The sequence below is a fragment of the Poromitra crassiceps genome, assembly GCF_964638095.1.
Source record: "Poromitra crassiceps genome assembly, chromosome: 18".
In the NCBI taxonomy this organism is placed as follows: Eukaryota; Metazoa; Chordata; class Actinopteri; order Beryciformes; family Melamphaidae; genus Poromitra; species Poromitra crassiceps.
The window spans coordinates 10,651,033-10,670,800 of record NC_139636.1 but is presented as its reverse complement, the minus strand read 5'-3'; the positions used below and the strand labels follow the sequence as shown (position 1 = coordinate 10,670,800).

Sequence of the window (19,768 nt, the reverse complement as noted above, 5' to 3'; positions counted from 1 at the left end):
TCCTCTAAGTCAGGGGTTCCCAAACTTTGTGCGGCCAGGGTCCTACAGGGGAGAACATTTTCCAAGTACCCCTTCATAATCCTAACACCGATTAGCATGCGTAGTTTGCGTACTACCACATTTGTACTTTTGGAACCATTTGTATTATAAAACCTTTCAACCTAAATACTTCAGAACCTTTTTCATAGTGATAAACAGAAACACATTTCAATTTGAATGATGTTAACACCACATATACCGTACCTTTAAACAAGAGGGTCATCTTATTCCAATTGACAGCCTTTATAGCCTACTCTTAAAGTAATTGATCTGAATGCTTTCAGACAATCAACAGTAGCAAGACTGGCATAGTCCTAAATAACCACAGCCATTTACAATGAGCAGTCTAAAGCTAACATTCACTAAGTGCTTCAACTTTAACTCATTGAGTGCCAATGACGACTTTAGTCGTCAATTCGTTTAGTAACGTTGAGTGCCAATGACGACTAAAGTCGTCAATTGCGTTTTTTGACGGTGGGACGTGGATCAAAGCCAGATCCATCTCTTGTAAAATTTTGGGGCATGTTGAATGTGTATAACCTATTTTACCGACCCATTAGCTGGCGACAGTGCTCTTCAGATTAGAGAAAGGCGAGGAAAAAAGAGAGAAGAAGTCATGAGGAAACGGAAATCGCATCGATATGCATGAAGCATAACGTTAGCTGTGCCTGTGAACAGCAGTCAATCTGCTGCCACAATTGAGCTCCTCCGTCTCCGCTGCGATAGCCCCTCCATATGATTTAGTTGCCGACACCAGCGTCTTTCTGAAAAGTTACATTATTCTCAGCTGGGAGCCGGCGACACGCTGTGAAAAAGCGGGGGGATGCCGCGCACTTTTCAGTGCAGACAGAGCAAACGCAGAGCAAACGCACTCGCAGCAGAGCCCCAGAGACACTCCCACGGAGGAGGAGGAGGGGGGTGGGGCACGCAGGGCAGTATACAACCATTGACAGTAAACACAGACCCAGACAGCAGCAGGCTCGATAGACAGAGAGACAGGCAAACAAGCTAGAATATGATGCCCACCAGCAGTAAATCAAGACCAGCAAGAAGGTGTAGGGTCTGCGCACGCAGGGGCCAGCGCTGCTGGTTGCAGCTAAAAAATATTATTTGTTGATCAATATTATTTATTTTCACTGTTTTATTGAAGGAAATTATTTTTGAGGTGTCATTACATCAGAAAATATTAGCTTCAGAGTCAATGATGTGCTTGAAATGCTTAATTTCACAAAAGGCGGAATATCTCAGCTTCTAAATTGAAACGTGTGTTTTTGCTAAAATCAACCTATCTTCTCCGGCTGATAACTAAAGAACGGAAAATGATATCAATAAACCTTTTTTTGCAGATGATAGAAGAGAGTCTCATCGTTCTTTGTGCGTGTTCAGTGTTTACATAGTAATATCACACAATATTCTGTGGGCCTCGAGAAATCACTGAAAACGCTCTGAAACTCTGGCACTGGGAGTGTCCGTTCTCCAAAAGTGGCTGGCACTCAATGAGTTAAAATAATGAACTTAATTCTCATTATTCAAATCATTGTCAGAACGCTCTGAACAAAATCATAACAAGTTATCATAACAGTCATATAGTAATTAGGCCTGACATTTAAAATGACTGCATGGGATTAGCATAAAGTGTCTGCCACCGGTAAAATCTCCAAATAATAATAATAAAATAAAATAAAATCTAAATAATTTCACGGACCCCTATTGTCTCTGTCCAATTTCTTCATAGACGTCCATTGTCAAAGGAGAAGTGCTGCAGGATTGCTGACCTACATGTTCAGCTGCTTGAAGGTCAATGTTCAATGTTCTCAATGCCTGACCTCAACAGTAGTTCTATTATCAATCAGTGATGTTCAGTTCAGTTCAGTTCATTTCAAATTTGCCATTCAGTAGTTAACAGTTAATTCCATTCATTGTTCATCGTTCATTCATTGTTTAATCTCCTTTTTATTATTATATTATTTATTATGTTTATTATTATTTTTATTATTTGCTTATGGCTATGTTGTGATCATATGCGTGTTTATTTTGTTTTTGTATAGCTCAGCATGATGTGTGTGTGTGACTGTGTGTGTGTGTGTGTGTGTGTGTGTGTGTGTGTGTGTGTGTGTGTGTGTGTGTGTGACTGTGTTTGTGTGTGTGTGTCTGTGTGTGTGTGTGTGTGTGTGTGTGTGTGTGTGTGTGTGTGTGTGGTATTTTTATTATTTCAATGAGAATGTGCCTTTTGGTGATTGTCATGTTTTTTGTTGTAGTAAAAAAAAAAGTTCAGTTATTTTGTGTTGTCATTTATTTTCCTGTACCCACTTTCCTTCAGTTATGTAATATATGTGACATTATATATATATAATGCATTTGTACAGCCCCCTGCTGTGAACTTGTTTCACTTACTATGACAAGTGCATGTGTCCATGAAGTTCATAAACGTTCCTTGCTAATTTAGTGGGAATATAATCGTTATCAATGTCTGTGGCCTCAGTATGGCCTCAGTTCACCATTTAGGAACACTGCTAACAGTTTGACAGCGACTCCTTGTGGTGTGAGTGAGAAAAAGACTTTGGTCATTTCAGAAATCCACAACTATTAAGATTGTCTCCATCTAGTGGTTTTGCCGCTTCAGTGAATGAACTGTGTTCAGTTTGGAGGATGACCATTCAGTTTTTAATCTTCAAATATTGTATAAGTGTGAAAGTCATTCAAAACACTAATGAGGGTTTCCAACTTCCATGATCGCTGCTAGTTGGAAACCCTCATTAGTGTCTTGCTGGCACCTGTGTTTACCCTGCCTTTTCGACACAGAATGGCCCCCGTGAAAAGGGTCTATTCTAGCCTAGAAGATTCCCTGTCAACTCAGTAACTGACTGGAAAACTGCCTTTCACCCAATTTGATAAGGGACAGTCTCAGGCAGACACACATGAGGAGAGCACAGCGTTTGTGCGGCCTCATGGAGGTCATTTGCCGCTGAGTAACAGCACACAGCAGCACTCAGATGTGAATGACTTGATCAACATTGGCTGTGAGTCATGACAAGCCCCTGAAACACATCAAGCTCCCTCTCTGCCCTCACGGCAGGCAGATGTGACGCTTTGGAGAATGGACACATTCACAAAAATGATTTATGTAGGCTTGTATAGATGTATATGGGTAGGACAGAGCCTTTATTAACAACAACAACAACAACAGCTTTACAAGTTGAGTTGATAACAATGTCTTGGCTGTTACTCCCAATCCAAACACTCATTGAGATGCTGCAATGACAAGATAAAGTCTTGTTTGCTCTTGAGGAAACATAAGGTAGAAGGGAGACACGCACATCCCAGCCTAGTAGGGCAGGTGCAGAACTTACAGTGATAAGTGCAGAGAAAGTTGTAAAAAGTCCGCACACTGCAAGGGCTCCAGTTAAGTTTGTTTTTATTCCACTGGTGTTGCAATAAAAAAACTTAACTGGAGCCCTTGCAGTGTGTAAACTTTTTACAACTTTCTCTGCTCTTGAGGAAACATGACATGTATGATCCAACACTATTTACCTTTTTGACCATTTATTTTAGCCTTTGAGATCTGCTGGCTGCCAAATACTAACCTGAAAATGGTTGACCTACCTAACATCTGATGGGTCCTCACATGACATAATGCGCGCACATGCATGATGTACACAACACACATGCAGAAGACCTTATGACAGCCGGTCGTTGCAGCTCTCTCTCTCTCTCTCTCTATGCCTCACAAGTTGCACGTGAGATCAATTTTCTCCAACCTTTCTGTTCAGTGCGTGCATGTCCCGTCCCGTTCCTATCTGCCCAGCACCCGTGCTCAAGAGATTTCACACAGATCAAACACTGTGACCAGACAAAGGCCAGCTGATGACCAGTGGGCTGCTGGGTATCCTGCAACTCCCAGCAAACTGGAATAACTGCTACAGAATCATCAGGGAATATTGTCGGAGGCATGGAATGAGGGAAGCACCACAATAACGCAGGCAACTCAATCAACTTTTAGTTCATCAGATTCTTTTCAGACAGACAAGCCATCTACACAGGCATCTCTGAATGTTGAATGTCTCACACAGCCACTTCAGGCCATGAACATTTTGATGTTGATTTTGATGTGAACGATTGATTTTGATAGTGATTCGAGTCACACGTAATTTGGGCAGTTGTGGATATCAGAAAGGCCACAGATTGGGGTTTCATCCACCTGTTTTTATGCAGATTTGTAATTTGCACATTAAAAAAAAAACTGTGGAAAAACACTGGGTAAAGTCACCAGATTTCGGGGACATTTCCATTTCGGCAGTCGTTATATTGAAATATCCAATATTATTATCTATGAAGGAAAAAAGGGGGATTTTGTCCATGCAACTGTTGTAGCTACAGTACTGTAATAAACGATGACGCCATTTTCACCTAAAACGCACTAACATGTGTTTTCTGTGATCTGATTGCAATTAGATAGTGACGTCACTCGAGCAATTGTGGTTTTTGGTTACACTCGCGCAATTGTGACATCACTGATGATGTCATAGACATTGTGACATCATTGTGATGTCATCAGTGATGCAAAGTTGTGCAAATTGTGCGCTGTGCATGCCAATAAGGTAGGCGAGGCCACGCCGCAGCCGAGCTCCAGGCAAAGCCACGCAGTGGCCGAGCTGCAGAGCCAGCTCAGCAAGCTGCAGGGCAGGTAGTCTCTCAAGCCAGACTGTTTCTTCTACATTCTGCTAACGTATCTTAAACCCACAGAACATGGACAAAGCAAGTTGGGGGAAAAACTCAGACTGCGTTACAGAGGTCGCCAAAGGCACTTGCCAAACCGGGCCTCTGAGACGAGTTCGGAGTGAGAAAGACATTTCAGACTGAGCCTCGATATTGGTATGGACACGTCACTACCATACTAGTCTCGCTGGCCAGCCTCCTCTCCCTGGCCAGCGAAACTACTACCGTCCCTACCCAACCTACACCGGCCTTGAAACTTGCTCACCAGTACGAACATTCAAAATAGCATATCTTTTTCAACTATTTTCAGATTTAAATGTATGACACATCATTTGTCATGATCTGTAAACAACTGAAAAATTACCTTGGCATACTTGTTACCCAAAACACCAGTCCCTGTCACAAATTTCTCCCCTCGCCTCAGCTGCTGTTACTGTTGTAATTGGGTTCACATGAGCTGCTGGTGGGACTCATTTCAATCAGCAACCACGGTAATCTCATGTCTGAACTCTACTTCTTTCCTATCCCTCTCTCCCTCCCAGCTCTCTCACACACACACACACACACACACTCTCTCTCTCTCTCTCCCTCAACACACTCCCTCTAGCACACTCCAGTTCTCCCTCTATTTCCTCCCCTCTCTCTCCTCCACTCTCTTGTTTTTTCACTCCTCTGTGCTCTCTGTTTGTTTTGGCTCCTGGCTCAGAAGACCACCACCCCTGGGACCCACCTGAGCCTATAGGCTGAAGCTGACATGGCTCCGGAAAAGGAAAGCAACGGTCTTGACAACTATGCATTTGCTGTGAGTATATTGTTTTCTTAATCACTCACAAAGACATGTTTTTATTATACTTATATTTACTTATGTAACATTATCTTTTTAAGTGACCATGACCACTTTCTACTACTAACTTGACTAACAAATACAAACATTGCTAGCTTTAAATTAGCTTAATCCCGTGACCTACAGCAGAGGTTTTCAAAGTGGGAGGCGGACCTCCCCAGGGGGCCTCCAAACACATTCAGGGGAGGCTCAGTGAATGGATGTAAAAAAAAAAAAGATTCCATTAGTTCTTAGTTATCAAAAGGAGATCGCATAGAATAGCCAAATGTGTGTGACTCCCAGAGTCAAGAGACAAATAAATGCCTTGAGACAGACATTTTTATATGTCTTTGATGTAGTCTGAAGTCAAACAGCAATATCAGGCTGTCTTGGCTAAATGATTGAGTGTCTACTCTATGGGATCAAATAACATAATCATGATCCAATAGGCATCTAGGAACTGAGCGTTCCAGGCTTTGTCTGAGAGCTGAGGGGAGGCCCGCAGTGTCAGACTTTGAAAACCCCTGACCTACAGTATAGTTGTAGAAACAAATGTAGAAAAACATGTCTGCGTGCTACATGGAAATGTCACTTTAATGGGTAGTAAATGTATATAAAGTATGGGTAGTACTGTAATGGGTAGTAAACGTATATAAAGTATGTACAGTATACTGTAAAGTTGGGATGTATGATGTGTACTGTATGTACAGTATATACAGGTATATGATGTACATAACGCTATGTCCTTTGAGACCTAAGTTGACTGTGATAAATGGCTGTGTAAATAAATTAGACTAGACTATGTGATTTATTATCATTTAATTGGATGACGCATGCATCGTTACTTGGCATAATAGAAGTTAATAATTGACATTAGACAGAACAGCAAGCAAACTGGCGTCATGGATACTGAATGAACCTTGTTTACATGCCTGCTCCTCCATGCTTAAAATCACATTCTTGAGAAGAGAAGGGCTATATTGTCCAGCTGTGTCAAAAGGGTCGAGGCAGAAACTGCAGAATCACATGTGTGTTTACCTTTCGTCAGCGGTGTAATTTCTGTTCAAATTTTAATTTTCCATATAAGTCAGGCTTCCTCAGGATTATTCAGCTTCCCCTAAAACAACATGTTGATGATTGTAGCAAGAGGCTACCTGTCACCAGCAGTGATGATTCATCAGCTGTGCTTTATCTAAATAAATCAATGCTGTCTACTTATTTTCTTGCCATTTTTATTGAACAAAAACACACACACATATATATATATATATATACACAAAAGTTTTTTGTTTGTTTCTTAAGAAAATACAACTGTTGAAATATTTTCCAAGCCATTCTAAAAGGCTATTATAAGCATTTGAACAGATTCCCTAATTAGTTGTCAAGGTCAAGTGTTTAAGAATGTCTAAGAACAAATCTTGCTCTTACACCACTGCAATATAATACAGATTTGCCATGCATTACATATGGGTTGCTAAAATACACGTTGTGGGTGCCTGTCTGCCTCTCTGTCTGACTGGTGTTGCAGCTTGATGGGCGCTTCTGTGATCTACCAGAGAATAAAGATGGAGAAGAAGGAGTGGATGCGTCAGTGGAGGAGGACAAGAACAAGTTGGCTTACTGTGTGACAGACGTGCCTCCCTGGTACCTGTGCATCATCCTAGGCATTCAGGTATGTCAACATATGGCTTCCCAGGTCCACATCATTGCACCACGTTTTTCCGTTGATTTCATGATTGAATTAAGCACAGTAATAAATTGGATAAGAGACCCGTGTAGCCTGGTTCCTGAGGGTATACAGGATGTAAACTGAGTGGAGACATGACCACAGTGTCACATGACCACAGTGTCACATGAGAACCTCGGTCTGGCCTTTCCTTTACATTTGCTTCCATTTTCATGTCCATGCATGGGCCCAAGGGTGAAATCAGCTTCAGAGGCAGTTGAGATGTGCAGAGTGAATGAGGTTTTGTTCAATGTATTTAGCAACTGTACAGTGTTTACTCCTCTCCTTAACCTCAAATTATCATTCAAGCCCATTTTCTTTCATCACTTTTGCGTGACTGTTTGCCATTGCAAGCAGATAATGGAGTAGGCTACATTAGACATAAGACACTTTATTTGTCATTGTATGCATACAGTACAAGGAAATTATAGATAGAGAACAAGGTAAACACTAGATAACAAAGATAAAAAAAATATATTAATATAAAGACAAGATAATAAAAGGGTCTTGCACAACGAGTTTGATGTATGAAATAGGCTAAATAATAAAGTGTTGAGTGCAAGATGTCATGCTAATAAGATATAAAGAAGATAATAAAAATATCTTGCACATCAAGCAAGACTACTACATTCAGCGTACAGTAGGCTATAGCTGTAGTACAGTGTTGGATTGCAGCAGTAGTTGGGGGGTTGCAGGTGGTGGGTGGGAGGGGCTACCATGGTATTTACAGTATTTAGTCCTTATGGGAGCGTGGGCAGGTGGTGGGGGTGACGGCACTGATGTTGCTAGCCCCTCTTGTGTAGACGGCTAGCTTTCTTCACTGCGGGAGGTGTTCATGGTGCTGTAAGCGATTCTGGAGGAAGGATTGAGTCAACACGGTTCTCATCCCAGTCAAATTACTGAGGCTTTGGGTTGGTGGACAAATCAGCACGTCAACCCAAATCATCAGTAGGCTATTTGACTATGTGGGAATGAGAACCGTGTTGACTCAATCCTCTTTGTGGAGTTCTCTCTCCTGATTGGATAAGGTGGGATAGGATACCAGAACAGTTTATTTTCTGTTAACCGCAAAGCAGAGGGACTGGGAGACCCTGTACTGACCAAACACTCTATATCAGTGATTTCTGTCCGAATATAGAGCTATTTAACACTTATTTTAACACAAAACAATATCACACAAACAGCCCATGTGAATCATGGTTTTCCCTTGTTTTACACCACCTAATTATCATTCCATTATACCACTTTGCTGAAATATGTAGACAATTGGCATATAAATATATTTCCCCAGCGCAGTTATACTGTACCCAACTGGAAGGTCCAGTCTGCTATACATGTTTGGATCGATGGTGTTGTGGCCTCTACCTGTCACTAGGGGCCACAACACAGCACATACAGTTTCTCGTTATACATTTTCCTTCAAGTAAACAAGCCCCCCGGCCTCTCTGCTCCCTCAGCATTGTATGACGGCGTTCGGGGGGATCATTGCCATCCCTCTGATCCTGTCCCAGGGCCTGTGTCTGCAGCACGACGGCCTCACGCAGAGCCACCTCATCAGCACCATCTTCTTCGTCTCTGGCCTCTGCACCCTGCTGCAGGTCACCTTCGGCATCAGGTGAGCAAGTCCATCAGAGGAGTCATTGAGGAGGAGGATGAGAGTGATGAGGAGGAAGGTGAGGGGAGGAAGGTGGTTGAGATGTTGGGGTGTTGTTACATGTTTGCTGTCCAATGGTAGATTTCAATTGTTAATCTGACTAATATAATAGGGTGGCGACTCACAGTGACTCACACAAACAATGTGCACTATTTTAGTAGTAAACAACACAATCCATCATCTGAGCATGCACACGCCACCGATTGATGATGTCATCCCCCACAATCGCTGGGTGATGTCATACCCACTGATAATGTCATGCCCCACAATCGTCGAGTGGTGGCCAGAGTGATTACGTCATCGTCATCATCAGAGAATGCGAGTGGTGGCCAATGGTGACTGATGATATCTTCTCTCGGTTTATTGGTGGATCGCCCACTGATGACGATGTCGAGCGGTGGCCAGAGTGATGACATCATCGTCATCATTGTCGAGCGGTGGCCAGTGGTGATTGATGATGTCATACCCAATGATGATGTCACACACACTGATTGTACAGGATAAACTACCACTCCACATGGCTCAAACTTTAAGGGGCTGGCAGTGTAGATGAGTACAAAATAAAAGAAAGGATGCCGCACACTTAAATCCATGCAAAAAAGCTTCAATTTATTGCTAAGCCTTCGATCTATCATAGTCATAAGATATCCATGTTCAGTGCATTGTTTCATGCTGTCTTAGTTTGTGCACTGCTACATACAGTACATGAATCTACAACTGGGGATATTTTCAAATAGAATTAAACATGATTAGCATGATAATCCCTCTGATTAAACAGGCAGAACAGTACAACCTCTTTCCTTCTTAACCTCTGTTGAACCCTGTGGCCCGACATAGTTAATGTGCTGCCTTAACAACAATAGAATATTCTACTGTGGGAGTGGCCACAGCTTCATGTAAGAGCTTATCAAACAGGAAAAGTATCCAATTAAGATGCATTCAAATGATGACCTATTTACTCTTCAAAGAGCACTTCACATCAATTTCTTCCATTTGAATTCCTCACTGAGATGAGCTCTTTGATTATATTTGATAATCTTGCTACTGTGTCCACTTTACTTTAAGCACCAAATGAGTGTACGATACGATACAATGCGTTACTATGTGTTACGATACACTACAATACGCTACAACATGATGCAATTCAGTACAATACAATATTGTTTATTATCACACAGGAAACTCCGTTTGAAAAGCCACAGAAGAAAACGGTGAACACAAACTTATGGTTCGCCACAGGGCAGCGTGCCTCTCTCTGAGCGTCAATAAATGCCTATCTGAAGCATCACTTGTGTGCATTGACGTACACACTGCAGGCTTGAGATGATCTCAGTTGTAACTGCTGATTTTGTTTTGAAACTATAAACTTCGAGCGTGTTTTGCAGCTCTGAACTCGCGCCATCATGCCTGTGTGGACCCAGGCTGCCGGAACGTTGGTGTCACAGTAGGATTAGGGAAGGAATTTCCATCTTATTACGTTTGGAATCTAGTTCTTACTAAATCCACATTCCCTTGGCTTAGCACCACTGATGCTTTCTCGTCTCTCTCCAAATGGCTGGTGGTCAGCTGTGAGGAAAAACAATGGCTGTTCAACAGCAGCCTGTTTCAGAAGGGGAGAAAGCACTAATCATTTGTGTGTCTTAGGATAGAAAACATTATCAATATGAATTAAAATGTAAACGTGCTCAATTCCTAGGCTCGCCCGCTGCATGGGCTCGCTAGCACGGCCGCTGCGCAGCCTCGCCTGCCCTGCAGCTTGTCCGCTAGCTGGGCGGGCTCGCATACACCACTCGCCCGCTACGCGGCCTCACCCGCAGCTCGGCTGCTGCGTGGCCTCGCCTGCTCAACTTCGCATCACTGATGATGACATCACTCACCGATGACATCACAATTGCTCGAGTGACCATCACTGATCACCATGGAGTGTTCGAGTGACATCACTCAGTGCACAATTGCTCAACTTTGCATGTCATAGACATTGTGATCATCAGTGACATCACAATTGCTTGAGTGACCACTGATGACATCATCCAATGTGGGACAAAAATTGCAGATAACCAAACAAACAAACAGACAGACAGACAGACAGACAGACAGACAGACAGACAGACAGACAGACAGAATGCTCTTACTCCCTTTTATATATGATGATGATGATGCTGATGATGATGATGTTTCTGTCACAGTCTGATGTGAATGTGACAGCAGTATAGGGATTGTTACAGAGCAGACACTTTTTAACCAATTTCTAACCTAACCCGTTTAGCCACTAGCAGCTGATTAGAGTCATGTTGTGTCTCTACCCTCACATGATTCAAATCAACCTTTTTAACGTCTACAGTGAGACTGAGAGAGAGACTAAATAGAACAGGGGTGTCAAACATGCGGCCCGGGGGCCAGATCCGGCCCCCCAAAGGGTCCAATGCGGCCGAAAGGATGACTTTGCAAAGTGTGAAAATTGCACTGAGAAGAAGTCCTTCAATCCAATGTGAGGCACTTGTGAAGGCTAACAGGTACCAGGTTTCAGGAGCAAGTTATTAAATATTAAGTCGCCTATTCATGTTATCTGTATTCATCACTAAATAGTCAGCTATTTTCATTACCTTTGCTTGACTATAGAGAATTGCACAGGTGGGTAAACTATCCAAGGTGAGTAGTTTACCCACCTTGTTTGCCCTCACTGATTGATACAGTTGATCGGAATAGGTAAGTAAACTATCTGCCTCATTTCAAAGGGGTGGGTAAATTGTTTACTTGCGTTGACCCTCCGCTACACCCCTGATTGTAATGGACAGTACACAGACAGTCGATAATGTGCTTGATGGTAGCTGAGATAACCCTACGTGTTGTAGGGCTGTACCTGTAATTCTTTACACTAAGATAAACGTGAACATTTTGAGGTTTTGTCATTTATAAGTTATTATTGATTATTGATTTTCATTGTCTGGCCCACTTGACACTAAATTGGGTCGCATGTGGCCCGTGGACTAAAATGAGTTTGACACCCCTGAAATAGAGTAAAAGAAGAAAGCAAGAGATACAGTAGTTCAAGATATCTGAATGGGTTCTGTGGGTATACGAGTCTCCCCTTTACAGACATGCCCACTTTATGCTAATCCCATGCAGTTTTTGGCAAAACCATGCAGATTTTTGCATGTAGTTTAACCCATTGATACCTGATGCAGCATTTGCGTGTATATCCCTCATTTGTGTGTGTGTATCCCTTTAAGACCGCGAACCGTGTCATACGCGGTTCGCGGTCTTAAAGGGATACACACACAAATGCGGCATCAGGTATAAATGGGATAAATGTTATTTAGCTTCAAGGCAGCTATGGGCAGGATTTAGTTGTGACGACAGCGAGAAGCGAGCACGTGATAGACGGTGATAGACAGGTGGTTCATGCAATCACCTGCAGGTATTTTTTGTAAGCACATGCCCTTTTCCAAACAGTTGACGAGTCCAATGACGAGTTCCCAGGTAGTTCTGTCTAACAAACCATGTGACAGCGTAAGGTTAGCTGCACTTTGGTCAACCTCTTTTTGTATGTAGTAAGGTGGTTGATTCATAAAAAGCCCCAGCTTTTTAATAGCTGATAGCTTCATGCTTCAATAGCTTTAATTACCTTTTGCCATGTCTGGTTATTGCATGCAGGAACATAAAAAACTGCAGATTTAAAAAATATATTTTTTCAATGTTGTTTTTTTAAGTTTTGGGCCAAGTGAAATGTTCTGTGGTCTCTCCCGATTCTAAATATAGCTGAACCATTTGGTTTGAACAAGTACAACTATTTTTATAAGCATTTTATGAAGTGTCTATGGGAAAATAAATGGCGGATGAAAATCTCTGGTACAGTGCTGAAGCAGGAAGTAGGCGGTCACTTTGCCTCTCTATATATGACTCACTTGATCAATGCTGAGTATCGTATTCTGTAATCTGGCGCTGGAAAAGATCTTATCACACTGATAGCTCTGTCTGTTCTGTCTGTCTATCCATGTCTTCTTTCTTTCTTTCATTCCCTTCCCCACCTCTCCAGATTGCCGATTATCCAAGGTGGTACGTTCACGTTGCTGGCACCCTCCATGGCCATGTTGTCCATGCCAGAGTGGACATGTCCAGCTTGGACCCAAAACGCCAGCCTGGTCAACACCTCGTCCCCGGACTATGTAGAGGTGTGGCAGAGTCGAATGAGAGCAGTAAGTGGTCATCTGTAGCATCTGAGCTAGCGTTCTAACCACACCTAACTGGGTAACTAATTCTTTTGAACTCCTATTTGATTGACAGTGAAATGGGGACATCCTCTTAAAATGGTAACCATGCCGGAAACAAACAGTACCATCGCCAAGAAGGCTGGCCTTTCTTTACATTGCATTTTACATGTTACATGCTCCTGGGTCAGTTTATTGGGGGAATCTGCTGGATTGCTTTACAGCACAAAAAGTCATTGCTTTTTGGCAGAAAACACTGCAGTGTTTCTTGCAATGGCAGATGGTGGAAGGAGTGAAAGGACAAAGGAAAAATTACCAACATCTTTATCCTCTTCTGTAAAGCCAAAGAGTATTAGACGGCAAGAGATAAAACTCTGGTGCTTTTTTTTAGACAGCAGTGCTGCTGCCATTTTGGCCTGAAAACGCCTTTTTGTACAGAACCATGACAGCCAATCAGAGGCAGGGTAGGGTGGGTCTCGCCAAGAAATGTGGTGCTCCCCATCATGTCGCAATGGAACGTCCTATTAGCTTTCAGTTCTTATCAATGTAAGTTCTTTGATAAGGCTAAAACCCCCAGGGAGAGAAAACGGGGGCAACTAGGAGTAGCTAACAACAGGGTTTATGGGAAATGTGTTTTTTTGAGAAACATTTGCATAAACAATAACACTGGTGTGAGTATGACACTACCAGTTGACCATGAGCATTTGTGCAGAGTAATAATAAGCGTTGTCTCTGTCTACAGCTGCAGGGCTCCATCATGGTGGGCTCTCTCTTCCAAGTGATTGTGGGTTTTTCCGGCCTCATCGGCCTCTTCATGCGCTTCATCGGCCCTCTCACCATCGCACCAACCATCTCTCTCATTGGTCTGTCCCTGTTTGACTCGGCTGGAATCAACGCTGGCAATCACTGGGGTATCGCTGCCATGTGGGTGAACCTCCTTATCAACAACCTCTTTCAGGAATGAACGCTCGTTTTTAAGCAGCATCTGCTGCACTAGCTACCTACCTCAAATTGTCAAAAACTACGGTAATAGTGTTTTTCAAAAGTAGGTAAAAGACCCGCCACCCCCCTCTCTCTGAGGATTATAAATCGTAGCAAGTGATTAACTCATTCCCCGCCATTGATGTGTTTTTACGTCATTTAAGAGACAACGCTTCCCCGCCACTGACGTGATAACACGTCAATCCGTGTTTTCACCGGCAGGCGATAGATGGCGCTCTTGGCCACCTTATGAAGTGCTACTTGATAGGGATGTCGACCGATAACCGTGTTAACCGATAACCGACCGTTTCGAACATTAACCGATTAATACTATCAGTTAAACGGTTAAAAAAAAATGTGCACATGCATTTTAACATGTGCCATGCCGGGTGGGTGGGCGGAGCAAATGCAGCGAGAAGCGTCAGTGCAAAGCGAGGCACCGAGCAGCAAAATTAAATGAGAAAAAAAGCAGCGTGTGGGATCATTTCAACCCCCCCCAAAAAAATATAGTAATATAAATAAATATAAAGTAATATCTGCAAGGCAATATTGAAAAACAGCAGTAGCACAACCACCATGCTGTACTGTACCACCTGCGAAGCAAACACCCAGCATCGGAGGATGGAGCACAGCCCCAAGCCCTGCAAGCCACGGTGCCCTCCATAAGAGCCGGGAGACGATGTGATGCACGGCGATCTGAGGGGATAATATTAATAACCCAGAACATTTGTTCAATGGTGGAAAAAGATATGCAAGGCACTGCAGGCCAAACAAGAACAAATGCGAGGCCCGAAACATGAGCTCATCCAGTCCTGCAAAACCAGATGGAACTCGGTGTATGAGATGTTTGAAAGGCTTATCGAACAGCGGTGGACAGTTACAGCTGTTCTGTCCGACCGAACGGTAACAAGGCTGCAGGATGCCAGAAGCCTGGAGCTCCGAGACGAGTACGACTTGTACGACTTACAGTACAATGTGCAACGACCGTCATGTCCACAGAAAAAAAGGTGTCAGTTTCTCACATCTACCCCATCACCTTCAGCATCATAAACACACATGGCGAGAGCTGAGGATGACGAGTCCTTGAGTATCCACATGGGGGTAGGCTATAATTAATTATGCAATTTATATAATATATACCGTAATAATATTATATACCGTAATCATATTATATATAATTATATATATAGATATTAGGCTATATATAATAATTATATAATAATAGTCATAGAAGAAAATATTCTGTGGGTCTTGGAAGATTAATGAAAATGATCGGAAACCCTGGCGGTGGCTGGCGACTTTTCCTTTGAAACTGGCGGGGATTGAGTTAATCTTAGGGCAGGGATGGAAAGCCTATTAAAATGGCATTGTCCAGGAAAACGGCTTAGTTACCCACTTGGCTTTATTCTGGATAGAACAATACTGTGCTACAAAAAGTACAGTACAACTTGGGACAAACTTAGCCTTGGTCAGTCATTTCTTTTCTCCCTCTCTCACACAGGACCACTGCACTGATCATCCTGTTCTCCCAGTACCTCCGCCACATAGCTGTGCCCTTTCCCACTTACAGCAAGGATAAAAAACTGCACACCTCCCGCATCTACGTCTTTCAGATCCTCCCCGTAAGTAGGAAACAAGTCATCTTCTATTTACCAAATGCCAACGATTGGCTTCATGTCCAAGGTTTTTTTGTGAAGGCAGCAACAATCACATTTTGTGTTTGAAGGAAGAAATATAAATTATTCTGATTTAAAAAAAAAGTTGTATTCTGATCTGATTGTCTGTATCCTCAGGTTCTGCTTGGTATCACTTTGTCATGGCTCGTCTGCTTTATTCTGACAAGCTACAATGTCCTTCCCTCTGACCCAGACCAGTATGGCTACCTGGCCCGCACTGATCTAAAGGGAGATGTGATGGGCCAAACTCCCTGGTTCAGGTTCCCATACCCTGGTAAGAAGCAGAGCTGAGAAACTAATTAAATTAAGTACATTAATGGCATGTTCATGCTACTGAATTTACTTTATTGGCACACTAGGAGATAGTAGAATAAAGTACATGTAAGTAAAGTAAACTAAAGTTATTGGTTTCATCCCATAACATCCTCCGTGTGAATCCAACCGTAGGTCAGTGGGGGATGCCAACCGTGAGCCTGGCAGGGGTGGTGGGCATCCTGGCTGGAGTGATTTCCTCCATGATCGAGTCTGTGGGAGACTACCACGCGTGTGCCAGGCTGTCTGGGGCTCCTCCTCCCCCTAAACATGCCATCAACAGGGGCATTGGCATTGAGGGGCTGGGGTGCCTCCTGGCCGGGGCCTGGGGCACAGGGAACGGCACCACCTCCTACAGTGAGAATGTTGGAGCCCTTGGTATTACAAAGGTGAGATGAGCCTCATGCTTAGGGTGTCAAACTCAATTTCATCCTGGGCCAATTCAGCATTATGGCTGCCCTCAAAGGGCCGGTTGTAAATGTAACACAATATAAATGTATCTAGCGTACGTGTTATAATATTTCATAATTGCCTCTGATTCGATTATTCTTGTTTTTTTAGTAATAACTTAATACTTAATAACTAGCTCTGAAAGCAGAATTATAGGGAAAACAATGGCAAACAGACAACTACAGCAGTAGCCTATTATTTAATTTAACAAGCTAGCTCTCACAGGCCAGATAAAATGAGGTGCCGGGCCGGATTTGGCCCCCGGGCCTTGAGTTTGACACATGTGGTTAGAGGAAGGTTTTAACATGTCTAAAAGTTGTTTTGTTTTGCAGCTTTAAGAGAGAAATAGATACAGCTAGACTGTCCAAGAAACTATCAATGTTTCTATATACATGTACATCTATAAGCCCTCACCCTGGAACGATCCCCCACCTCACCTGATGATCTCACCAACATCCCCAACTACACACTATCTGCCTCCCTCCACTCACTCGTCCCTCGCAAAACAAAAACAGTCTCCTTCAACACCTCTGCACCCTGGTTCACACCCCAGCTCTGCACCCTGGTTCACACCCCAGCTCTGCACAATGAAACAAACTGGTCGCCAACTTGAACGACTCTGCCCTTCACCAACTGCCTCCCCCCCCCTAATATCTCAGTGATCTCCTCTCCCCCTACCTACCCTCATGGTCCGTCAGATAGCCCCTCAGCCTTCTCTCCACACCCAAATCCCATCTCCACAGCTTCGGCGACAGAGCCTTCTCCAGGGCGGCTCCCAGGCTCTGGAACTCCCTCCCCCGACATCGGAAACTCAGCCCCTCCTTCAGTTTTTCAATCGCGCCTCAAGACCCATCTCTTCTCCTCCTTCTCCTCCGCCTTCTCATCATCTATCCCTGTGTGTCTGTCATGTTTGTCCATTGTTTGTTGCACTAACGGTGTTGCCTTTAGTGTTTAGTATAGTGTAAAGCATCTTTGAGTTCTTGAAAAGCGCTATATACAGTATGTATGATTATTATGATCTATATTATTACCTTGAAAAGCACACAGTTTCAGCACAGAGCTCCCCCCCCCGCCCTCTGTTTGCAGGTTGGCAGTCGCATGGTGATAGTAGCCAGCGGATTCTTGATGGTTATCATGGGCATGTTTGGTAAAGTAGGTGCTGTCTTCACCACCATCCCAACACCCGTGGTCGGAGGAATGTTTATGGTTATGTTTGGAGTCATTTCTGCAGCCGGAGTTGCTAATCTGCAGGTAAACAGACCAACATCTGAAACATTTTAGCATGAATGTATTTTATATTACACCTGGGTATGAGAATGGCCATAAAATGTTCTCAGATGTCTCGCTCCAGTGATATCTTAACACGTCTTTTTCCCCACAATTATCCAGTATGCAGACATGAATTCATCTCGAACCATCTTCATCTTCGGCTTCTCCATGTTCTCTGGTCTGGTCATTCCTAACTGGATATTTAAGAACCCCAAAGCTATAGCTACAGGTAACGATAGTCTGGCTTATATGCTGCAAATTACTTTATTAGGACACTTAATGGTGTATAGTCTCATTTTCATTATTTAATTCTTGGCCAAGTTAATGACTCAGCCCAAGAGGTTTAACTCTTTCATTGTATTATAATCTGTAGGTGTGGTAGAGCTCGACCAGGTGCTGCAGGTACTTCTGACCACCAGTATGTTTGTAGGAGGTTTCTTCGGCTTCGTACTGGACAACACCATTCCAGGTAATCAGCTATTTGGAATGTTGTATGCATAAAATTGACCTCAAGAGGGCGTTACGTAAGTGATCTTTAACCTCTATTGACCAGTAGAAACTAGAACAACATTGACAGATCTCTGACACGGCCGTCCCAACCGACACTCTGTCCCCTTCAGTTACAGTAACCTGTAATTGACACAAGCATTTGGACTGTGGGGACTGTGTAGCTGTGACCGAACACAATTTCTACACACACACACACACACACTTTGCATTCTTGTTATAGGATGTTTTAACATGCTCTTCCTATACATGCTGATACAGATAGAACATACTGTAAAATGACGCCTCATCCCTCAGCCCGTTCTCTCTCCGGCCGTGTATATCAGCGCTCTGTCATGCACCTTGTGCATCAAATGGAACACGCCCAGTAGCCTTGTGTGCAAATATGATACGCCCAAGCACGCCCCCTCAACAGGCTGTCACACCTCGGGGGGTAATTATGGAAGACGCATGGACGCACCTGGTCAGGGTGAGGTAAAGGTCAAGTTACGCCGTGGGGTTGGAGCTGGTCTTCCCAGGGGAAAAGACCCCCTCCCTGGCTATGGGTTCGGCTCTCCAGGGCCAAGGTTTATGGGGGAGACACCTTTTAAGACCCCCGAGGTGCATGCCAGAGCCGTGATATATTATGAGCCGGGAATGAGAACATGTTGCAGCCATCCCTAAACTGTGGAGAGAAAAAAGAAGAAAGCAGAAACAAATCAAGACGGCTAGTTCCAACCAGACTACATGAAGGCAGCATCAATTATCTCATTCCTTCAGTCGCTTCTAATAGGGTTTAACAGTTAGGGTTAACGAGTTGTATTCAATCACACTCACACACACACACACACACACACACACACACACACACATATACATATATATTGTACATATACATATATCTTGTGTGTCCAAAAGGATCAAAGCAGGAGCGAGGAATCCTGGCCTGGAACAAGGCCCACGAGGACGACTCCAGCAACACCCTGGAGAGCGGAGATGTTTACAACCTTCCCTTTGGCATCAGCTCTTACCTCTCCTCTTCTTCCTGGATCCACTACATTCCCTTCTGCCCTCCTGGCACGCCTCCTAGCTCCCTGGATGGATGTGAAGCGGACACTAACGCCCTGGAGCCCAAGCAGCCCAATGGGAGCCCAGGGCCTTCACAGATCACTATTGCAGTGGCTCTATGAGCTGTGCACGTACTCACTCCAGTCCAAAGCAAACCATCAGAGGCAGCTCAATGTGGACCTCCGCTCCTTCGCTCAAGATACTGTACTGTTGCAGCACGGTGCACAGTGTTTGCAATCACATCCTGCATTATTTGGTGGGTATATGGATGGACAATTCTTAAGGAGTTACTTAGTAGGATCTGGTGAATGTTTTATTTTAATTTGTGTTCATTGTTGTGAAAGCTGAAATGTAGTCTTG

The 19,768-nt window shown here is 43.5% G+C and overlaps 1 protein-coding gene across 1 annotated transcript; it reads left to right on the top strand.

The window, feature by feature from the left end:
• Positions 1 to 5,509: 5,509 nt before the first annotated feature.
• slc23a4 (solute carrier family 23 member 4) lies at positions 5,510 to 19,530 on the top strand (the record flags this gene model as incomplete). Its single annotated transcript, XM_083654686.1, has 12 exons — positions 5,510 to 5,557; positions 7,107 to 7,250; positions 8,762 to 8,919; positions 12,995 to 13,154; positions 13,909 to 14,090; positions 15,649 to 15,769; positions 15,941 to 16,097; positions 16,271 to 16,524; positions 17,672 to 17,836; positions 17,975 to 18,083; positions 18,228 to 18,323; positions 19,259 to 19,530. 12 exons carry the CDS (start codon positions 5,510 to 5,512, stop codon positions 19,528 to 19,530), a joined length of 1,866 nt encoding a protein of 621 aa, XP_083510812.1.
• Between the last annotated feature and the right edge of the window lie 238 nt (positions 19,531 to 19,768).